Source organism: Olea europaea, chromosome 12 (assembly GCF_002742605.1).
Source record: "Olea europaea var. sylvestris chromosome 12, O_europaea_v1, whole genome shotgun sequence".
NCBI classification, from domain to species: domain Eukaryota; kingdom Viridiplantae; phylum Streptophyta; class Magnoliopsida; order Lamiales; family Oleaceae; genus Olea; species Olea europaea.
Genome location: NC_036248.1, coordinates 21,867,367 through 21,892,093, shown reverse-complemented (window position 1 = coordinate 21,892,093; position 24,727 = coordinate 21,867,367). Strand labels below are relative to the sequence as shown.

Sequence of the window (24,727 nt, the reverse complement as noted above, 5' to 3'; positions counted from 1 at the left end):
AAGTCATGACTTCTATGGTACAACTAATTGACAAATGAGTTTATGTATATTCTCTAGTCCTTCGTATGTTATTATGTGGGTTAACATGATGAGTGTGTTTCGTGAGAAACTGTACCATTACAACCATGGTGCAACTAAGAAGCTGGCAAATGAGAAGTAATTTGTTGTAAGAAACTAGATAACATGAATTTTACACATCATTGAAGTATTCTAGTCTTTGCCAATGTCATAGTAATGATGGTACAATGGGGGATAAAGGTATACTTATTATATCAACCATCACACCAATTGCTTTTCAAATTTATTTAGAGATTGAATTTGGTGGTTGGGTAGATAAATGAAGTAATTACTTCCTCCTTTCAGGATGATTATAAATGTCAGGAGACCATTGTTGCTTACAAGCAATTTTGTAGCCAAGGTATTGTGCCACTTTGAACTTACCTACGAATCATTGTGACACTTTCAACGTAGTTGAACAGCATTGTGGTAAGAAAGAGCTACTTCTATTTATTCTTCTTCATTTATTTTGCAGTTTACAAAATTCGAAATTATATGATCTTTACTGCAATGCACGTTTTTGTCAACTGTTGAGAAGGAATAAAACATCTATCGGGCCCGACAGTTCAACTAGGCGGGCCATTAAATTTTATAAGTTCCTTGCTTTTCAAAAATTGAAAATGGTGGGATTGTCCAATACAAGTGTCTTAGTGTAACATGCTATTATAGATATTATACGTTTCTGATTTTTTGCAAGTAACAAGTATTTCCAATACATTTATACTTACATAATGAATGCATTACAAGCATTGTCTATCAAATTACATTTCAGATGTCATTAAAGCTGTTGCGAGACTTCTATTTTGAAACAGGTAGTTGATACGAGATAATGGGTTCATCCACCTCTAGCAATGAAACATTCAACTCCAATATGCATCAGCCAATATTGGGTTCATCCGCTAAATTTCCCATCATTTTGTTGTCAGACGATGAGGATGTAAGAGTTGAACAGCATGGTGCCAAGTTCGATGAAGTGTCAATTGCAGATTCTAAGTCACCGAACAGCGTTCTAGATCAAGTCTTCGAGGTCAGGGGTCCGGTCGAGTCACCGTCCGACTCGAATGAGTGGGTGGCTCATGTTCCACCTCCAGAAGTAATTGTCATTAGCTCAGACGAGTCTGATGGAGAAAGTGGGGAAGCTTCTTAAATTGTCAAAAGCAGTGCAACTGTGCAATAAATGGCCCTTTTGTAGGAAAATATGTTTATTATTTTGTGGTATGGATGATTTTGGTCACGTTCTCTGGATACGTGCAGAAACTGCATCTCCATAATAGGCAACCGCAGTAGTGTAGGTTTTCAAGCCGCTGTTGTTCCCAACTGTCGAGAATTACAGAGATTATCTGTCAGGAACGACATATGAACTGTCAAGACGTAATGTTGGTGTTTTGTTTGTTCAGTATGGTCTCATGAAAATCAATTTTCATTTCGACAAACTGTCAGTCGAAGGTAATGAAACTTCTATGATCGGCTAAGTTTATAGTAAGAAAAAGGTATTCATCTCATTTGTGATAATGGAACGGTAATAATCGGTACTTTGCTTGCGGAACATAACGACCAAATTTGCATTGGCATACGATAATAATAATAGATTTATAAAATAAGTTGGGAATGTACAATGCTTATTTAAATTAAGTTTTTTGGGGATTACATTTGACAACCACTTTTATACATCACGCTTCTTCAAGTGGCTTGTGATACAATAGGGTTCGAACATGTGGTCCGGTTATGACCAAATCTCCCACATCGAGTGCATTTCCTTAGTTGGGTAGTGGACTCGTATCTAGCTCGCTTATGTCGCGTCGGTGGTCTACCTGGAGGACGACGTACAGTCGGTGGCAAAATATGAGTGCCTAGGATTTCATTTGGAACAATCCAATCCACTTCCTGTGTAACGGGATATATGACTTCCATATAGGCACTAGTCCAGTATTCCGATGTATAGTACGAAGAGCATAGATCGTATAATGACTCACCACTCAGGGTAGCACCACGAGTTGTATGAGCACATGGCATACGATTTAGTTGAAACTCATGACATGTGCACGTGTTATCGGAGAAGTCCACTATCTCCGTATCGTTGGATATTCTAACCTGGGTCAAGCTATTTGTCAACTCATGGGCTCGAAGCCTAGTACCAGCTTCAAAAGTTGTTTGTAACTAGTTCTCCATCGTCGACGATAATATAGTACTGCATGCGGTTGCATTGCTTCGACGTTCGTAAAACCACCTCTGCATTGTTTTACGAATGTGCTCGACCAAACACGTGATTGGCAACGAACGAGCATGTCTCAGCATTGAGTTCAATGATTCCGCGTTGTTGTTTGTCATAATGTTGTATCGGTCGCCCACGAATAGTGCTCGTGACCAGAATGAAAAATCAGCTTTCTCCAAATACCTGTAACATCTTTCACTGACCCTGCGAGTCTGTCCCATTAGTCGTTCGAACTCTTCGACCTGATAAGTTGTAGCAGCTCGTTTGAACAGGAATATTGAACTTGCATTAAAGTGCCGCTGAATTAGGTTCTTCTCCACATGCCACATACAACAACAATGACGAGACAAAGGAAATAAGTGAGTAATAGTTCTTTCGATACTTCTTTTCCTGTCCGAAACAAATACAAGTTCATCTGAGTCTCCTATAAGATCTTTCAAGTTAGACATAAACCACATCTAAGATTGGTTAGTTTCGGAATCCACAATCCCCCACGCTAAGGGATAAATCTGTTTGTTGGCATCTTGGGCAGTTGCCAGTAAAAGTGTACCCTTGTATGGACCTTTCAAATGACTACCGTCAACGTAAACAACGGGCCTCAAGTACTGCATGTAACCACGAATGCTTGCACCAAAAGCTAGGAAGAAGTAATGAAATATATCGCGCGAATCATGTTCGATGTGGGTTACCGTCCTCAAGTTATTCTCACCTAGTACGTGACAGTATGAAGATAGTTTCTGAAAACTGTCCTCCAGTGTCCCATGCAGCATATGTAAAACGGCCACCTTCCCCCTACGTGCCTTGCTGTAACTTATTTGGACACCGAGCTCACGTTCCATGTCATGTGCAATAGTGTTCAGATCATACGATCGGTTCGAATTATCCAATTTTTTCAAAATATGCTCGGCAATTACAACACTCGTCACATGTCGATACGCATTACTGCGAAAATCGATGGAACATGTGTGCACATTATTGAATTTACAAATCACAAAGATTGCAGACTGCTTCACAGTAGAAGCACGTAACATCCACTTGCAACTGCTGCCAGTGCATACAACGGTTAACATCTTCATACTTGACCTGCTCACCCGAAATTGGAACTTGTTTTTCAAAGCAAGTGCACGAATTTTCAAGTACAACTCTTTCTTGCTGAAGAATATTTCCTTTTCGGCAAGATCGGATGTAGTCACAGTTCTCATAAATTCATATCCATCCGAATCGTTGGAATGTGACAAAGAGTACTCGTCCTCGACGTCAACAAAATTAGCAGCCTCTAAACTAGGTGATGGGTTATCCAAGTTCTCATCTAATGGTGCAGTCCCGTTATCATACTCATGTGTTTCAAGTGCATTATTGTTTGAGACAGTATACATTCGATTCACCAAATCATGTTCCACGTTTTGCAGAACATCTACCGCGGCAAACGAAGGATCTTGAAAATTTGCATCCCTTCCCATGTCAACACTTGGGAGATCAGATTCCAAAACAGTAACGCATATAGCACTTTCCTTATGCACTGATACGTACCAATTTAAGTCTTCATTGTCGCATATTTCAGCCGGAGGTATATTCAAGTTAGGGACTTTGAACTTCAATTCAATTTTAGCGCGGAGATCAAGAATACCAAGTTTCTCCTTCAACCTTAACATAAGTTCGGCTACGATAATACTTGTTGGCACCAGAATGGAATTAGTTTTGTCCCCTCTCCACTTCCATTCGTCATCCGCATGAACAAAATTTCCCCCATGCGACATGACGAATCTCAAATGATTATTCATACCTGAAATGTTGGGATTGCAATGGTAACAATTCGGAATCAATATGTTGGCATTTAATAGCATTAAACTCACACTTTATAATACGTAAATCAGTACAATAACAAAAGTTCAAATCAAGGGTTCGTATCGTTTTGAAGTATCCAAATTGAAAGTAAAATTGTATAACTAGGCAGTTTCGAAATGTCAGGTTCGACATCTCAAACATCTAACCCGACGATTTGTAAATGTCGAACTCGACAGTTTAACTGTCGAGAATGTCGGGAAGCAGACGGCAGTGAATTTCTGAGGTTTCTTCAACACATCATATTAAGTGTGGCTATTATTATTCACCTACCAAATGACAAAATGAAAATGGCATATTGGCCTTGTCATTAAAAAGACCTTAATGGTGGTAATGGAAGAAATTACTCAATGGTGATAATGGCATTTTATTAAGGATTCAAAAAAATCAAACAAATGAATGCATAATACTTTCAAATTAATTTCAAATAAATATGCCCATGTTGTATTTAATATGTACAAATACAAAACTATAAAAGTAAAATAAAATAATTTGTAATTGCTAACATCTCAAAGTGGATGTAGAATGCAACACAAATGTCTTCTTGATCAATGAAAATGAAGAAGATGGAAAAGAGGTAGGGTTTCTTGTTTATGTTTCGTTTTCTAATTTATTTGGTAATTTTTTATTAACAAAAATTCATATTAATCAATAAAATATACATTTACCCATGTTTTCTATATATAAATTAAATGATTACATCAAGTCAATGCTTTTCCTTTACATCAAGCATTTAATGCTATTAGAAATGTGTGATTAAGGGTAATTTGGACTTTGCACCCCAAAAATGTGATATTTTTGCTCACAAAAAATGAAAATGACAATTTTTTTTTAACTTTCATTTTTGGTGACAATTTTGTAAATTCCCCTAAGATAAAATATAATGGCATAGGGGCAATAAACAACAAACAAAGCATCGTTCTACAAAATATTGGGCTACATTGTATCATTTGTTTCCATTTTCAGTCCCTGATATTCATTATTTCCATTTGAATACCCATTTGCAGCAAACTACCATTTTATCCTTCGGTAATTTCACCAAGTCCCAAGTACAATTTTTTTTTAATGACTCCAGCTCCTCATGTATAGCAATTAATCATCTGCTAGAATCACTGCAACTGACTGCCTACGTATATGTAGCAAGCTCCTCAATGGAATCAATTTTTTCAGCCACTGTCTGTGACGTTAATCGTTAGCAATAGAATACTGTGATGTTGCTGGTGGTGTAGGCAAAGTAGGTGAAGTATTACTGTCTATCAATTTTGAGCTTCACTGTTCTGAAGCCTTTCATTGTTCACCTGGACCAATTTTCAATTCCACCTGAGTTGAATGATTCCGTTCCTCTATTTTATCAGAATCCACACAAGGTGAACCATGAATCATAACAAGTTCATCAAATACTATATTTCTACTAATCATCACTTTTCTTATCTCAGGGCACCACAATTTATATTCATTCACACTTGATTTGTTCCTAAAAAAGACACTTTCTAGTCCTAGGCTCTAACTTCTCATTATCTGCATGAACATAAACAGGACACCTAAAAATCTTCAAATTAGTATAATAAGAAGGTTTACTAGACCATACCTCTTCTGGCGTCTTTTTCCCAATGACAGTTGAGAGTGAGCGGTTGATCAGAAAACAAGCTGTGGTAACAGCTTCAACCCAAAAAAGTTTTAGGCAACCCAAAGTTTGAAAGCATGCACTAAACAAGCTGTGGTCGTTGCAAATTTGAAAGTGGTGACTTTTCATTTGATTTTTTAGTACTATTTTGTACTTCTGGTTGATGGCTATATATATGAGAGCCATGTTTGAGGGAATGATGTTAGAAAAACATCTCACAATCCATACTTTGTTCTAAAAACAATAAAATCCCGGTTTACATTCATATTTTCGTGTTTTTCAAGTTTTGAAGAATTTCACATTTTACTTTATGTTTTGGTGAAATTCTTTACAATCCTTTAAAATATTTGCTGAAATACTTTTAAACATCTCGAAAATACAGGAGAAAGGGCAAATAACTTTTGAGGACAGCATCCTGCGTTCGAGCCTTCACATTTGTTATTACAATTTTTCTAGTTTTGTTCATCTTGTTGCAATATTTTCTTGTGATTTTCTTTTTGTTTCTTCTCCATCACTTCTATATTTCCATCACAAAGCAATAGTGTATTGTATGTGATTATATTGTATAATTGTACTCTTCTATTAAAACATTCTTTTAGAAGTCTTATGTGGATGAAAATGAGTGTCTTGAGCTTTTTCTATTCCTTCGGATGTGTATGATCGACCTTATTCTATTGCAGTTTACTATAGCCTAGAAAATCAGAGGAAAAAAGAAGAGCATAGAAAGGAAATTACTGCTAAGGGAAATCACCTTGTAGGTGAAAATGGAATGGTCGTTTCAAAACAGAGAAAAAAACCGTAAAAGTATAATAATTACAATTTTATTTTTGATAATGTTGAGGAGGCAGGAATTTTTAATCATTATCCTTTAATAAAAAAAAAAATCGTTAACAAAATTTGGAACTCTAACTACTAGCAATGTAATTTCAATTGCGGCATTTAAGTAGCGTAGTTGGTTATCATGTGCTATATCTTCTAGGAGTCAAAATTTGTAAGGATAAAACAGGAATTTTAGGAGTTCAAATTTTGAATTATTTCTTATCAGTTTTTCTTTTATATACTTTCAATTTTAGACATGTATATACTTTCAATTAAAACTTCTATAAACTGTTGAAAACTTTCATTAAAATAGAATTTACATAGACTTAATGCGACAATGTTAAGTTCTCACATACGAAGTGGTACTTCCCATATCCTCTTTACCCTCTTCACGTAAGTAAAAATATTTAAAAAAAAAAATTAATTCATCTTAATTAAATGAATTATAATCAAAATAACATGCATAACTAGGGAAAAAAAAAAAAAAAAAAAAAAAAAAAGAAGAAGAAGAAGAAGATGATTGAAGAAGGCCATTAGATTTCTAATTTGGGCAAAAACTAAGCCCCTGTTTGGCCCCCATTCTCCTTCTCATTCTTTTTCTCTCTCTTATTTTCAACCATACAATCTTCCATAAAATAATATTACACGCAAAACAGAAACTTTTCATTCTTTTTGAACCATACATTTATCAAAAAAACAATATTCCAATCTATAAAATTTGGATAGAATGGAGATCAAACGGGGGTTAAATCTGTTTATTAAAAGCCTAGCAACCCAAGGGGCAAATTAGGGCCTCTCCATTTCAATTCATTTTTAGAGGCTTCCAGTACCAAATTGAATCAAGATCTAAGGCCTGGATTGTGAGGATGTGCGAGGCGAGATTCCGTAATTAGAGCAAATTAATTGATTTCCATTTTCGATTTTTCTTCTACAATACAAGGTGTGCAGGCAACTACATTATTCAGTGAGTTGACGATATTTATTTTTTTATTGTTATATTTCATTCTCTTCTTGTTAATATGTCAGACTTCTCTCTCTTTTCAACTTATGAAAAGTTCAAACTTTGTTTCGATTTTTATTTAATTGCACAAAAAGCGAAACAAACTGAAATATAAATACTTCATACTTGAACAATGTACTTGTAGTCAATAGAATTGAGGCGTCATTTGTTTAAATTGTATGGGATATTACTATGTGTACACCTTATAGTGTATACAATGATCTACACTCCTCTCACATGGAGGAGCGTCTACAAATATTTTATTATATGTGGGTCTCCCTCCATATGAAGGGGTGTAATGCTATGTGTACACCATTGTATACATCCATTGCTCAAATTGTATACCCCTTATGCACTAGCAGAACCAGCTAGGGTGGCCGCCGCTCCGCAGGTAAATTATTTTTTTTGCCTTTTTATTTTATTTTTTCCTTTACAAAACGTGCTCAATAAATAAGCCTAGCAACTTAGTAAGGCAGAAAAGTGTGTACAATTTAATAGGCCCATTCACTGATTTACCATTAGCCCATACTCTGATACTCGATGACAAAACGTTGGCCCTAATCCCATTTCCAATTCTATCATTCCCTAAACCCTTTTTCTGAATTATACTTCTTCTCGCCCCTTTTTACCCAGTTCGAAACGTACGTTAAATGTGAAGAGCCCGCCACGGCGTCGCCTGCCAGTACGTGAATCATCTGCCCATTGCCTGCTGGCTCCGCCAGCCTCAAGTGGTCCAGCCAAGTTCGTACCTATTTTTATTTATTATTATTATTTTTTTTTTAATTTTTGAGTTTGATTGATGATTTACAGATTGTTGTATTGTGATTTACATATATTGAGTTGGTGATTTACAATTTTTACAGATAAAATTTATTTATATTTGCTATGTGCCAAAGTAGCTAAATCACTTTTTCACACTTTGAATGGCTTCTTCGAGGGAGCCTGACCTCCAAATGTAAAAGACAGAATATTTTGGTGTCAACAGATATAAGCTCGGACACGTTCATACACGAACTCCTAATGCTCCACTAAGAGCTGACAACAAAAAGAATTAAATAACTACTCTTTAGACCACTACTCCACGACTTGGACTAAGTCGTATACAAAGAAAACAGAAATTAAATAGATACACCTGCAACTGGGTTTTGGCTTATAAGCCCAGCCCTTAACCAACTTCAGCAATAGCCCACACAAACTGTTCTGGCCCAACTTGTACGTTCGACACATAGCAATATTGAATTGAATTTGGTGATTTAGGAAGTTCTGTGAATTTTATATGTTGATTTGTGGTTTATAAACAGACAAGATTTTAATAGCAGACAATAGACGGATGAAATGTTTGTTTTGAAGAGCAACAGGGATTTTGATTTAATTTAATTCACTATTTTTTGTGGTATATTATTATTTTGTTTTTCGGGACTTTACACCTTGATACCCCTATATATCAAAAATATGATAGTTGATTGGAAAACGTGTTGTCGACATAAATATACCAAGATCTGTCAAACTCATATGGGTGTAAATCACCGTGTCAACCTTTATGTACATATAGCATGGTACTTTGTATTTATTAACTTTGACTTAGGGCTTGTTTGATCCACTTTATTTCCAAAATATAATTCTCTCTCTCTCTCTCTCTTTTTAATCGCTTATTTTTCAATAAAATAATATTATATACAAATGCGAAAATTTTCTAATTTTTTTAATCACATATTCTTCATTAATCTACCATTACAATATACAATTTTAACTGATAAATGGGCCTCAAACATGCTCTTAAAAATTTTACAATTCCCTTCATCCTACAAAGATAGACTCGTTATATTTTTATACAGATTAAGAGGAACTATAACTAATATAATTAAAAATATAAATTTTCTTACATTTTTAATATACCCCTATATTAAATAATGATTTAAATAGGAGTTATTCATATTTGTTGATAACAAGACACATAAAATTTGTCTACAATATTTAAATGACCGAATTAATCCTCAATATTTTACAATAAAATCACAATCAGTCTACAGTTACAAAAAATGTCACGATTGATTGAAGAATTTTTAATATTTTTTAATTACATTGTAATAAACGATCTCGCTATTGCAACTGTTGAAGGTCAACGGTCAATGGTCGCTCTAGCTGACAGCAATTCTTGGATCCACCACTACCCTTAAGATAACCCTTGTTTGTTTTCTACACTACAAGAATTTTATACTTTCCTCACAATTTTTCGGGAGATAAATTAATATTTGTAGGTGGAATTCACTTTTCCCGACAAATATGAAGTTTTCATAGGGATATAATTTGCATTAAAATTTTCAATAATAGGAAGATTTGTGCCCACAAAAATTTATATTTTTTTCGATAAAAAAATTTGATGAGTAAGATATGTCTTTTACTGACAAAAAATATTGACCTATTTGTAGGCCCATATGTGGAAGAAAAATTTTCATTCTTATTTGTATTTTTAGTCCCTATAAAATGTAAATTCGAATTGAAAAGCTAACTGAAAGAAAAGTCGAAATTAAAGAAAATTATTTCCACATTTATTTGGCTTTCTTTTTCTTTCTTTTTCTTTCTGTTTTCTCTTTCTTTTTCTTTCTTTTTATTTTTAGTCACTCATTCTTCTAACAAATACTATTTCACCTATTATAATTCGAAATAATAGGTGCAAACGGGGCGTATTTACCTAATTTTTAACTTGACCCCTAAATGTTGGGTGATTGTGTAATTTCCTTAGACTGTATATCTAGCATAAAAATTGCTAGGCCAGGCCCGATTGAATGTCTAGCAAAAAAATCGTTGGGCCAGGCCCATTAGCCTAGACATGAAACAAACTGAATGAGGGCAAGTCTAGAATATAACGACGTCGTTATGTTTTTCTCTTCTATTTTTCATTTGTGAGCCAAAGCCATTTCCCTTCACAGCTCACATACTTGGTGCGACGCAATGGGTTTCCGAGCTTTGAGATCCATAATCCGACCGGTATGCGGATCCCTTCTGTCAACCCCAACTGCATCTCATTTCTTCCCTGCAACAACCTCTCCGTCTCCACTACGGCAGCACCGCTACCTCTTTGGCTCCTTCGGCTGCAATCTTCCTTGGATTCCACCGTCCTCTGCCTTCCATAGCCTAACTGACAGTCGCTATCCAAAACGCCGCCCAAGTGACAAGCCTCGACGGAAAAGAGCCAGCTTAAGACCCCCAGGTCACCATCTCATTTTACAATATTCATATTTAGGATTTATAAGGTTAAAAAAATAAGCGACATATATTACTCAGATGCCTTTTCTTTAACATAAACAAATTAGAATTGTTTGGCTAGAGGAATTAAAGTAAAATGCAACTAATATTGTTGCTGTGGAAAAATTTTAGGGCCATATGCGTGGGTGAAATATTTGCCGGGTCAACCGATACTTCCTAATCAGCCCAATGAAGGAAGTGTCAAGCGAAGGAATGAGAAGAAGCGAATCAAACAGCATCGTGCTTTTATATTGGTATGTGCATTTCTAGTTTTCTCTTCGCTTCACTTTTGTTGTTATATCTAAGAATTGGTTCTTTTTTCCCTATTGTTTTCACGTCGATGTTAAAAATGCGATAGTTACCAAGTTTTTTAGCAAATAGTTCAATAACTATTACTTATATTGCGAGTTGCGGTTGATGAAATGCAAATGTTTGAAGTTGGATTTGTGTCTCAATAGTTGGTATGTACTTAGTAGTGGTGGTAGTTAACTTTCTGCTTTACCAATGACATCCTTTGGTTCTGGGAAATCATATTGCAGTTTTGCAGATTAGAACAAGATACTGGAATGAACTTTCCAGCCTTTAAAATCTTAGATATCTTTAAGATGATGATGGGTCCCAGTCAGAGCCAAAAGTATTGAAAATATAGTTCTTTCTTTGGGTGAAAGAAAAACCCCAGTTAATTGAATAAATTTTTCCCTGCTTTTCATTCATGCGTTACATATATATAGGCAAGAGCTATAACAACTAACCAAGCAGTTCCTAAACTAAAGGAAGCAGGGTAGCAAATTAGAATGTTGATTGAATTCCTTCTAGAATCTGAAGCAGAGTGACTTACGAACTAAGAAATTTTCAAATGTAGTCTCATTAATCAATGTTTCCCATCATTTTCCCCCTTTTATTTAGTGTTAAGAAAGCAGTGTTAGGGATGGCTATTGTAGTTTAGGGTCAGTTTGGTTTGGTTTCAGTTTTCAATTTGACTTTATTTTTATCTTTTGAGAATTTGTTTTAAGATTGCTAAAAATGCGTTTAATTTATCATTTTGTAAAATAAAACAATTTTATGCTAATAGTTAACATATAAATTTTTAAGTTGATGAATTTTATCTATTCTCCCTATAAAAGTAAAATTGAATCACATGATTACAAAGCATAGGAAATAAAAAAATAAAAATAATTATGTAGATTAATCTTTTTTTTTTCTCTCTTTTCATTTAAATGATGTTTTGAGTTTAATGTTATAAGTTTAACCTTGTTTTCTAAATTGTATTCTCAAAAATAACAGATTGAACAAGTTTTGTGTGTTTTACAAAATTAAAATTAGAAACAACTTGGAAATAGTAAAACAAAATACAACCTTAATATCTTGGAACGGTCCATTGGCTGTGGGTTTAAGGTTTTGGAGATGGTGGCAGCGGTGAATGGTTTGTGTTTCTACTTGCTTATGGGTTTGAAGGTGGCAGTCCCATTTGTGGTAATGGTTGAAGTAGATGGATTAGGGAAATGTTATTGCAGATGGGTCTCTGCTGCTGCTATCAGATGGGTTTTTTCTTGGGGAGGGATGATTATATGATATGTAATAGTTGTGTATAAAAAACTTAGTCTTTGGAAATACTAAAAAATATTCATTTAAGAAAGATTTAATTATTTGTTAATGTGCCTATAAAGGTAATAAGCTATTTGAGAGTTATCCAACTTGAATTAGGTCTCTCAACTATGGAAAGAGGTAGTTTTATTTTAGCCTTTGTTGGCTTGAAATCTGACAAGTAGCCAGTCAAGGTTTCTGGTGCAGATTGGTTCTCAACAGCACTTTTAGTAGAGAACTGACAGTAAAGAAATGTTATTAAATCCTGTCTGCGACTCTGCTCTTGTTAAACAATGGCTTGAAATCTGACAAGTAGCCAGTCAAGGTTTCTGGTGCAGATTGGTTCTCAACAGCACTTTTAGTAGAGAACTGACAGTAAAGAAATGTTATTAAATCCTGTCTGCGACTCTGCTCTTGTTAAATGTTTCATGCTTACCCAGATGAAGGATTTCTCATTATTCTGTTTTATCCTTTACTTGTAATGGTAACTTCAGGCAGCTACTTAACATTCCCAATTTCCCATCTTTGAGTTTTTATTTTATTTTATTTTATTTTTTTCCTGGTTTGGGGTGGCATTAAACGATTCTAGAACTTCTTTGTACTCATTTCCTTAGGGTGATTAATTTTGTTATCTCTTAACAATATATACTTTGCTATTAATGATGACTTGTTTTGCTCTTGTGCAGTCTGAAAAAAAGAAGCGTAAAGCTCAATTTCAAGAGGCCAAACGGAAGAAAAACATGCAGAGGGTGGAGCGAAAGATGGCTGCAGTTGCAAGGGAAAGAGCGTGGGCTCAACGATTAGTTGAACTGCAGCAGCTTGAAGAAAAAAAAAAGGAAGCTATGGTTTGATATATTACTCAATAGCAATTTCATTCTAGTTTTCTTTTAGTCAACTTCTGGATCCACTATTTTGTTTCAGCCTTTCTTGGAATCATGGATCATGTTACATGTTCTGCTGAAGCCAAAATATAGGTCATGTTGAAAGCAACCATTTTTCTATCGCATTGATATAAGCCTCCTGCAATAAGCATTATCTTTAGATTTAAGTGTGTAATCGAACATCCCTAATTCCATCCATATACATTCAGTCAGTCGACGTTGATGCTTAAATAGACGTCGTTTCACGGGGTACCTTTCTTCTTGGCACAGAAAGGGACACCGTGCGGCAGTAGTCTGCTCCGCTAGACTACCTTCCGCCTTTTCTCGGTCGCGTCGGGACGAAAGAAAATTTGATTGCAATTTTGTAGAAAGCTTACAATTGAGAATTTGAATACATTGAAAGTAAATTGAACATTGATTGCTGAAAACTGAACATTACAATTGATGAAAGCAGAAAATTACAAATGCTGGTGCAGGGGGCGGACACCAGTGAGCTTGAAAGATTTTTGAATGACTAATACCCCCTATAATAGCATTCTGAACAAAAACTCAAGTGACGGGAGTAGACGTTTAAAAGACGAGGAATCATACTAATCTTTTACCAATATCAGAGCTATTTTACAATTAAAATAACTATTACAATGAAACGAAAATTACAACTCAAACTTGAAGTAATATTTACAATGTGCGGCCGAAGTTGGGCAAACTGCGGCTGCGATATTGTCAAGGGGCTAAGTAAAGCTGCGGTCCTTGACATTCTCCCCCATTTGTTTTGGCGACGTCCTCGGTGCCATCAATGCATGATACTCTTCAATTAATGATTTGAAGGCCCCGAGATCTTTTTCTCTTTCCCAAGTATTCTCCTCGCTGCTGCATCCCATCCATTTGACCAAGTACTCCTGATGATCTTTTCTAGAAGCCCGAGTGATTCGATGGTCAAGAATAGCTTCAGCAACCTTACTACATTGATAAACGTATTTTGACTATGAAAATCAAGAAAATAGTTACTAATAACTCAAAAATTAAATACCATTAAAAGTTGATTTCAATCTTGTTAAAAGCAAAACCCAAGCCTTGTATGTTCCAAAGCGCATTAATTTGCTCCTCTTTTTCTGAATTTTCAACAATATGCTGCTCTAACTTGGACTTATTTAATAATTTTTTTGAAGTTAGACACGATTGGCTTATTTGGTAAGTTGTATCTTCAAAGGGATTCATTCCAATCAGACTTTTAATTAGCTACTATTTTCTAAAATCTGCTAACGGATGGTATGAATTCTTCCACTTCCACAATCTTTTCTTAATTTTTTTTTTTTAAAGTTTACCAAATATCTAAAATATTTTCGACAAACAAAACTGGGGCTTGAAAAGCAATCCCAAACAAGACTATTTTTCTTTGTTTTCGTGGAGATGCTTATATGAAAAAAAAAAAATTGTATTCTAAGTCAGATTCAATGGTTAAAAGTATAATAAGAGTACATGTCGAACATGTAGAGAAATATATGAAGAAAATGAAAAGCTTCATTACGCATAAGTGAACAATATCCAAACTTTTGCCGTCTGTAGAGTACACGAATGTCGACTCAATACCATAAGTTGAACCAGGAATTTAGGTATAAAAATGGACAAATACACATTAAAACTTCAAGAACATATGCATGGAGGAACTTCACAAACAAGCCATCATATCACAACTCTCATCATGTACTCACAATCTCAAACAGAAAAAATGCCAGCTACGGCTATCAAATGGTGCACACTAAGAGCAATTTTCACATCAAACTCAAGAAAGATCACTTCTGAGGGTAACCAACAGGGAGGTAGCCAGCAGAAGGGTACCCTGAAGCTTGGGGAGGACAACCTTGAGCCTGTGGAGGTGGCCGATAATAAGATTGCCCCTATGAAGGTGGAGGATATCCAGCGGTGGGGGCATATGGCTGATCAAGGCGTGACATTTGCTGGGCAGGAGGCACTGTCATTGGCTGTGGGCCAAATATACCATCCCGTTTGTCCATTTCGATCTTGTGTTGTGTCTGAAGTACAGACAAAAAGAGAAATCATACAAAAACGATGAATTGGAGAATAGATAATAAAACAAGAGATCGGTATATAATCTTGAATGATAACATTAGCGCCATTTTATCCGAACTTTAGAAAATTTGCTTTTCGAAGTTCAAATTGATAAATTCTAGCTTACCTGCATACAAGTACAAACCCTGCAAAACCAAAATAGCAGAATGATACGAGGAGGAAATTTTTAGATACATCAATAGGTATTTGCGGAATGACGAGGGAAAGTAAAGTTTCTTACATGCAATAGACCATGTCAGCTAAGGAAGACAGTATATGAGAAGCCTCTGAAATTTCTTCACTTCCAACAATCATTGCGACAATGGAAAAAATGCAAGCAACTTGTTGGAGACAGAACATGAAACCCTTGATATTTGAAACAAACAAAATCAATTGAATTAGATACAGGCACTTCAAAAAATACTTACATGCAATTGTCGCATTGTGTTGTCTGTATGTTGAATTCATCTCGCAATAAAAATCGGGTTGAGGCAACTGAATTCCCAAAGCACAAGAAGACCTGAGATTTCAATTTTTCACGTGGGAAGGCGAAATTAGCAAGCAAAGGAATGGAAAAATCAAAAACAAAAGGAGAATAGAAAGATGTTAGTCTAATCTACATACAATTTATAGAAACGTCTGAAGAAACATAGGAAGTCCTTATTTGATTTTTATTTTTTTGAAGTGATTTTGATAAAAATGATTTATTTATTTATTATTATTAATTTTTTTTGGGATGGGGGTGGGGGGTGGGGGGGTGGAATATGTAGTTAAAAAGTAGGATAAAACTATGGTCCACATGCAAAATTATTTCATTGGAAGATTGTGAGCATGTCCACTTAAACCAGACTCATTCCTCACTAGTTTACTTTGAAAGTCACGGTGTTTTCTTTAGATGGCTCATATTTGTATACAAATTAGTAACGCCAGAATGGGCTTTTCAGTAAACTTTGCTTCTTCTCTCATGTTTGTTGCAAGGAAAAAATAATCCAGCATCATTCCAGAAAGGCTAGAACGGAACACCATTTGCAATTTGAACCTGATTGTGAAAAAAAAAAACTAATTCCTCTGATTTTCGAGGGAGGATTTATCAAACCATGGTCCTCTGTTCAGTCATTATACATTATGTTGGGTTGTGTGACCCAAATCTGATTAGGACACGCGTGGTTTGTTGCGTTGGGCCTTGAAGACTTCTAAATAAGATCCAAGGAGGAAAAAGGGACTGACAGCACCAGAGAGCCACTATGTAGACATTTGAGCGTCGGGACAAAGTTTTCAGCAGAGAGCCAGAGACCTGCCACCCACCTACTGCCCACCTGGCGCTAGAGCTCCGACAGTCCAGGTTTTTCCTTGTTTGTTTATTCCACGCGTTTTTTGACCTAACTTCCATTTTTAAAGCTATCATTAAAGTTTGACATGTACCCTTATAATAAGTAGACTCTTCTTTACAAGTTATTTCATCATTGCAAGTTAGAATTGTGTAGGAACACTATATTATTATAATTTCTCTCTCTGTTATAGTTAAATAAAATCTCCAATTCTTCTACCAAATTAAATTCTTGCGTTCTTGATATTGTGATCAATACTTCATATCATGCCATATAACCTCGTTCCACCCTCAAAGCATTATGTACTTTTTGACTCAAAGAATACTGTGTGGAGTTCAAAATTATGTTAAAAAAAAAATAAATTGCATGAACCAGCAACTGCAACACATTATGCTGCTATAGCAAAAAGACTAGTCAACACTCTGAAAGGAACAAACAATTATAGCCTACATTTGATTTATGAAGTGACAATCATTAGAATTTACTTCCAATTACAGAAAACTTCCTGCTGACATTAATGAAACAATACATTTTAATAAGTTACTTCTACACAAGGTCGAAAGATAATAAATTTCTAACTGCATATATCTTCACACTTTCCCTAAATCATATGATATAAATATTCTACAGAGAAAAAAAAAAGAAAAAGAAAGGACCACAAACAGAGGCCAAATTAATATGAACTGTCCAACGCAAGTTTTTTTGACAATTTATTCCATGCTTTAATGAATTCAACATTTACCATTTCACAAAAAAGCTTCTCTTGAAATCAAGCAGCATTAGTTTAAAAAATAATAATATCAATATAACTCAGTAGTAGTACAAGAAAAACAATGACTCCAAAAAGAACGGTCACCATCAAAATCAACATCTTATTTACCTCTGTGGCAAGGCAAAATTTGGGGCACCGGCTTTCTCCACACCGTCCACTGCAGGACATATAACCAGCACAGCAGACATACCTGTGGCGAGCACCAGAAATGTTTATAAAACCTAGAGATGTGTATTGAAAGCTTAACGAGAAGAGAAAACTTCAATTACCTGGACATGTCGTTGTGAATAGCTCGTTTGCGCAGCCTATATGATACACAGGGTCCACTGTAAGTTGAAATCATTACACGCTAAGATACAGAACATAAGTAGCTTATCCACAGACAAATAAGTGGAACTTCTGATTAAAAATTGAAGTTGCATTCGCAGAGTGAATGGTACGATAAAAAACCTTTCCTTTCTTAGCATTAATCTCACAGGAAAAGACAGTTTTGTATCTCCATCCATGCAATCATTTCAATTTCCTTTTCCTTTTATACTTTGAGATCAGTACAAGAATGAAAATATTTGTAACTGAAAGTTCAACATCATCTCCTAGAGGATCGTACTAAGCAGCAAACCTAAGGTTTTCAAAACCTTAAATTTACTACAAGTATCTCTATGACTTACCTAAAGGGCAAATAAAATAAGTCTCCTCCAAACATGTTAAATAAATTGAACGCAACACCTTCTGACATATGCTACACATACTTTGCTCAGGGATACTGTGAGGACATTGACCGAGAAAACGGCAAAGGCACATGTGCGGCAGTAGTCTGCTCCGCTAGACTACCTTCCGCCTTTTCTCGGTCGCGTCGGGACGAAAGAAAATTTGATTGCAATTTTGTAGAAAGCTTACAATTGAGAATTTGAATACATTGAAAGTAAATTGAACATTGATTGCTGAAAACTGAACATTACAATTGATGAAAGCAGAAAATTACAAATGCTGGTGCAGGGGGCGGACACCAGTGAGCTTGAAAGATTTTTGAATGACTAATACCCCCTATAATAGCATTCTGAACAAAAACCCAAGTGACGGGAGTAGACGTTTAAAAGACGAGGAATCATACTAATCTTTTACCAATATCAGAGCTATTTTACAATTAAAATAACTATTACAATGAAACGAAAATTACAACTCAAACTTGAAGTAATATTTACAATGTGCGGCCGAAGTTGGGCAAACTGCGGCTGCGATAGTGTCAAGGGGCTAAGTAAAGCTGCGGTCCTTGACACGTCGGGTTGCTGCCTCAATAGTTAGGCAGTCAAGGAAAAAATGATGATAAATTCCGGGACACTAATGATTACTAAAAAGAACTTGTGACTGAGTTTGATAAAATTAGCCAGATATGTGTTTTAGTTTCTAAAAAATGTGATACAAGTTGAATGAATTTAGTCTTTATATTTCAGGAATGTAGCAAGTATATATAGATATATTCAGGTGTTGAAAAGAAATGTGTTTCAGTATTAACCGTTTAGATCATTGCAAGTTGACACAGTGCATGAATTTGGGTCTTGGAATTCAATCTTAAGAAGTCTAGTGGCTGCAGAAGACAAAATATTTATACATTTAGATATGGTGATGGATGACTAATTTTATTTTCCAGTTTTCACAATGTTGACCAGTTTTCCTGTACATATTTACAGCAGGACGCTCACAGGACGTTGGTCCTGCAATTAAAATGCTCCACCCTTAATGTTAGAGGACTGTCATTGTTGTTGTCAAAGTAACTCTACGTGTAGCAAGTCTCCTAATTTTATTTTCTAAATCAAATAACTGTCTTATACTAAAGCATTGAGATAAAGAAAACTGATTAGTTAGTTAAGAAAGTTTTACTTATAATGCATTCTTAAATTTCTGAATCAATAATCCCTTTCTTCAAACAGAAAATCATGCAATTCAAACAGTCCCTCTCAAATAGTCATTTTCCCCCTTGCTCCTATTTGAGCTTCAAAATCAGAGAATTTAGAAGGTGAAAATCATAATTAGGTGAGAGGATTTGTTGATCCAGTTTTTACTATCAACAAATTGGTACCGTTTATGAGAAATCCTAAACAAAGTATACCATGAAACTCTATTACAACTAGGAGATTTGTTAGGTCCACAAAAAAAAAAAAAAAAAATAATAATAATAATAATAATAATAATAAAATAAAAAAATGAATGAAGTAGTAGGAAAGCTATCACTAGAAGTTGAAGTTGAAGGGTATATAGCAGTGAAAATCCTATAGATAGCGATGCTAATCCTAAATAGTAGCGAGAAGAAACACCGACAAAATCACGTCTCGACATTTCCCTCGCTCAGCAACATTGCGTAAGAAAGTAGATATCCAATGCGAAGATAATTCAAGAAATGGCAGGAAGCTTGAAAATGTTAACGAAGGAGAATGTGTTGTTACGTGTACAAATTGAGATTTCGAAAGAAAATTGATAGAAAGAATCCATTGAGAATCAAGAAAAGCATGCCTCAAGCTCCTTCAGCTGAAAGAGTAGCAGCCAAGATACGTCAAGAGCTGATGATTTTGTCCGAATGACAATTAGCGTGACTACTAGAAACTTGAATAATTATTACTTAAAACTTTAGTTACTATTAATATAACAATCAAGCTACACTACTAGAAAAAACTGACCAAAGCCCTGACCGACCATCACAATAAGAGGTGGAGCCACTTTTTTCTTCCAATTGTTTGTTCATGTGGGGCCCGATGCTTGTGAGAGACGGTCAAAGCCTCTGTCATCCTTTTTCTGGCGCGAAGGCTTTTTTCTTAACATAATTAACCCATATATTTGAATATTTGATAATAGTGGTAGAAGAAGTTCGAGACCAGATGATGATGAATATCCAAAGGGGGTAATTATATTCTAAGTGCACCACAATTTTTTTATTTACTAAAATATCCTTAAATAAAATTACATAATTAAAATTTTAATGTACTTTTTAATTAAATAAACTATTGTTACACCATAAATATAAAGCCTAATTTCTTTCTTTCTCTTTCAACATCTCATTGTTCATAGTTTTTCCAACAGCTTTTGCCTTTTTCCACGACGACAAAATAATATTTTCCCTCGCGGTAAATTAATTTATATTTTCAATTTATTTTTCAAGTTTGAAAATTAAGAATCTGATTTTTTTTGTTGAGTTAAACAAATTTGTTATGATTTTAAAACAAATATGTAAGATTATGATTTTTAATTATTAAATGAATTTATGAATTTGCGCGTATATATACTCACCATAATTTCATGAATTGCATGCATTCATCATATGTGCTATACACAGGCTGCACCACTAATTACCACGAATTGCATGTATATAGATAGACCGTAAATGAATTTGTGTATATGTAGGTGCGTCAATTTTTGTGAATTTTTGTCCATGAAGTATATGAATTTTTGAAAGTTGTTCTTAATCAACAAAGAAGTTTTTATTGTTATATTGCATTTTTTACAGGATTTTAATAAATTTATTTTTTTCATAAGGTTGTTGTAGATAAACTCTCTTAATTTCCACTTAAAAGTTTTCTAAAATAGACTTCCAAGATTAAAAAATGAAATTGTGAATACATTAAAAATTCATATTTTGAATTAAAATGGTAACACAAACAAATTACTGACAGCTTTAAATGATCATTTCAGACATATTAATTATTTGTAACAAACATTCAATTTATTATGGGATGGTGTTCTTCACCAATCTTCTAGTTTTAATTACTGTGAAATAAATGAAGGGAAAGGTTGAGAAAATGAGGATTAATATTGGTGATAAGTACACCACAATATTATATTATGTTCTTTTTCAATTTTTTTAATTTTATTGAATTATTAATATAATTGTAAATTTATTGTGGTGTATTTATTAAAAATATACTTTAATTGTGATTTAATTATAATGTGGTGTAATAATTAAAATTTGTAGTGGTAATATAATTAGTCTATCCAAAGACATGGGTAGCCATGACAAAGAGACATGGGAGGCTACTAAGCTCTTGTTTAGTAGGGGGTAAAATTTAAAATTTTAATTTTAAGTCAAAGTTAACAATTAATTTTAATTATATTTAATGGGATCAACAAATTTCCAATCACACATTTTATCAACTTTTATCAAATATCCTAAGAAAATCTCATTTTAATAGCCACACGGGCTAAATTCTATCACATCCTAAGGCTTGTTTTCTAATTTAGAATATTTTGTTTTATTCCTTTACTAATATACCCTTATACAATTTTCCCCACTTAATATGCAATTTCATGAAATCATCCAAATACACGAATTTCCACTTCTTGGAAACATGGAACAACTCTAATTTCTTCTTCTTCAAATTAAATCATTGAAATTCTTTACTAATTTCGACAATAATTTACTACTACATACTGAAAATTAAATAGGGGTAAATTAGGACAGATCTTAAAAAAAATTAATTTTTCAATGACATTAAAGAAAATTTCTTAATCTGTGTGAAAAATGAAACAAACTTATAAAATTGGGACGGAAGGAGTATATTTGTTGTCTAATGACAGTTATACTTTTGGGAGTGGAAAATATCGAGTATATTATCTATTTTGTGTTCTTGTTCACAAGCACCAAAAAAATAAAAATAAAATAAAATAAATCATAAAAATAATTTATTTTTAGTGTTGTTTTGCTTTTGTGTGCTTGTGTGGGTTAAATAAAGTTTTATACTATAATACATATATTTGGAACCATGTACTAGACTATAAATTGTGAGAAAGTTGTATGTTAGGTTAATTTATACTTATTCATGTGAAAATTGATATTTTGCACACAAGATTTATATTTTGCATCGTAAATGACTAATTTGATTTAAAATTTGAATATGTTGAAAATAGTGCACCTTGGATGCTGAAACCAAAGAACTACTAAATTATAGAACCTTAAACCAATTCTATGATGATTTAGGGGTGATTGAGTTGTTTTAGGGAGATATTGGGATAAACGTTATTCCATATGTGCTAAATATTATGGGGATTGTCTAAGGTTAATAAGATGAAAATTAGAAGAAAATATTAAGTTATGAGTCAATTTTTTAGAATGAGTGTTTAATGAGGAATATTGTACTAATAATAATAATAATAATAAAAAGAATGCCTCATTGTGAAACATCTCTTTTAGCCTTTATGACTCAAATAATTAACCTTACAAGGGTATCTAAAACTTAATTCCCTATAGTCATCTGACTTCGAAGTCATTAACCTTGCTATAAGGTTCATTTAGAAAGTTAAATGGAAAGAAGTTCGTACATAAGATGGTGGAAAAAAATAATTTTAACGTACTACATGCCTAGGTTAAGTCTAAAACACTTATTTTAGAGAATTGGACATTCGACGAAGGATTGGAAGCTTAGTTGATTCTTGTAGGTTGAAGTAGCAAAAAATAAAGATAATCCTCATTCGTTGATGTATCGAGTTGTAATTAGTAAAATCTAATCAAACTAGAGAGGGAAAGAATTAAAAGAATAAATTTGGATACGTGCATCTATGAGAGAAGAAAGGATCAAATTGAGCATTATGGGTTGGGATTTGAATCATTTTATCAAATTATGATGCTTTATATGAATCTTCACACATGCGCACATCAATTTTGTATTAGATAACTAGATATTAATTTTAGCAATGTGATTTTAAAGCAGTTCATAGTTTTGATACAAAAATCCCGATCATGAGACCAAATGCAGATTACCTAGCCATGTTTATTTTGAAAATTTGTTTAAGTTTATAGTTTTGTTTGAGAACAAATAAATGTTCAAGTTTGAAGGTGTTTTAAGTGTATTTTGTACACTTATCTAGATTATTAAATTAAGGTATTGTGGTTAATTTGGCTGAACTATAGCTTAAGATTTTTTGCATTTGAATTGATCAGAATTTTTGCCTCATTTTTGTGACAATGCTCGTTGCCTTCTTTTGTCTAAGGCTTGTGAGAAGACTTCTCGCCTTGCTTTCATTAAGGTCCATTACTTCTTGTCGATCTTTAGGGTCTACCTGCTCGATTGAGCAATTTCTGCCCCCTCACCGAACTGTTGATTAAGGCTCCTCGCTTCTTTGTTGATATTTAGGGTCTACCTACTCAATTGAACGATTTATGCCCCCAATTGAACAATTGATTAAAGCTCTTGCCTTTGTAATTCTTTTAAATATTTTCGTACTTTACTTGCATGTTATAAAAGTAAAACAACCATATTGGGGCATAAAAGTTGCTGGTTTTCGATCTCAGTAGGTGCAATGGACGTCACAGCCAGACTGAACCTTCCTTCGCACACTTATCATTTGTGCAATGGACATCACAGCTAGACTGAACCTTCCTTAGCACGATATCAAACAAGGAAAGATTGGAAAGAAAGAAAATGTATAATAATAAAACTAGGGGTTGTAGTGACAATCTAGGCGTGTCTTTTTCACTTGTTATACCGCTTCAAATGTTCTTTATTCCAGGGTCGAGCCAGTGGCTTCCTATGATCCTTTTCCCAACTCTTTTGGCAACTTCAAAAGGTCCTCGGTTTGGCTCGAGTTCTACCTGTGGCAACATACGTGGCTGGGAAATTCTGGGCTTCACCGTGTTGATATTCATATCTTGTCTGATATGAACAATGGAGGGCCTAAGCTGGGTAACCATAGTCATAGAATATTTCAAGATTATCACACATCTGAACTACTGGAATTTTTTTACCGCAGCAAGTTCAAATAGTCATTAATAGAAACACAAAGCACCCATTGCCTTTTTATTGATAGAACTATATAACCAGCTTTCTTAGGTAAAATAAAAAACGAGCAATTTTCTGGGCATGTAATGCATTTCCTCTTTGCCCAGCCTTTGTTCTATCATATTCTGATAATCTGGCATTTTTCTCTCCCTCAACCCGCACACAGATAAGACTCTCATAACAACACTGATCTTCTATATCTGCTCATTTTTGCTTTCGTATTATGGGTATAAAGTTTTCGTGCATGAAATTCCTTCAAGTTATGCGGCTAGGATTGAAAACTATCGCCACTATGACACCATCAGTAAGGAAATAATTCAGTGGTGGACTTACCCTTTGGTGTTGATGTCCTGTTTTTGGAAACCATGTAACCAAGCTTGAAAGACGGGGAACTTATGGGGCATCAGGTGAAGAAAATCTAAGCTGTGTTAAAACATTAGTGAACTTGCAGTAGCTTTTTAAGGAATTACTGTGACCAGGTTTATTGAGCGACAATAGATTTATGGGTTGTGTAGTAATTGCATCGTATCC

General features: G+C 34.3%; 3 protein-coding genes across 3 annotated transcripts; 1 reads left to right on the top strand and 2 right to left on the bottom strand.

The window, feature by feature from the left end:
- Positions 1-1,288: 1,288 nt before the first annotated feature.
- On the bottom strand, positions 1,289-2,727 carry LOC111406773. Its single transcript, XM_023036150.1, has 3 exons — positions 2,285-2,727; positions 1,788-2,185; positions 1,289-1,374 (listed from the first exon to the last, which is right to left on the bottom strand). Exons 1-3 carry the CDS (start codon positions 2,725-2,727, stop codon positions 1,289-1,291), a joined length of 927 nt encoding a protein of 308 aa, XP_022891918.1.
- A 7,708-nt stretch (positions 2,728-10,435) lies between these two features.
- LOC111406079 lies at positions 10,436-13,467 on the top strand. Its single transcript, XM_023035277.1, has 3 exons — positions 10,436-10,765; positions 10,933-11,054; positions 13,071-13,467. Exons 1-3 carry the CDS (start codon positions 10,507-10,509, stop codon positions 13,233-13,235), a joined length of 546 nt encoding a protein of 181 aa, XP_022891045.1. The 5' UTR covers positions 10,436-10,506; the 3' UTR covers positions 13,236-13,467.
- A 1,300-nt stretch (positions 13,468-14,767) lies between these two features.
- On the bottom strand, positions 14,768-18,233 carry LOC111406078. Its single transcript, XM_023035276.1, has 6 exons — positions 17,705-18,233; positions 17,544-17,625; positions 15,764-15,855; positions 15,577-15,636; positions 15,463-15,481; positions 14,768-15,298 (listed from the first exon to the last, which is right to left on the bottom strand). Exons 1-6 carry the CDS (start codon positions 17,776-17,778, stop codon positions 15,164-15,166), a joined length of 462 nt encoding a protein of 153 aa, XP_022891044.1. The 5' UTR covers positions 17,779-18,233; the 3' UTR covers positions 14,768-15,163.
- Positions 18,234-24,727: the final 6,494 nt, after the last annotated feature.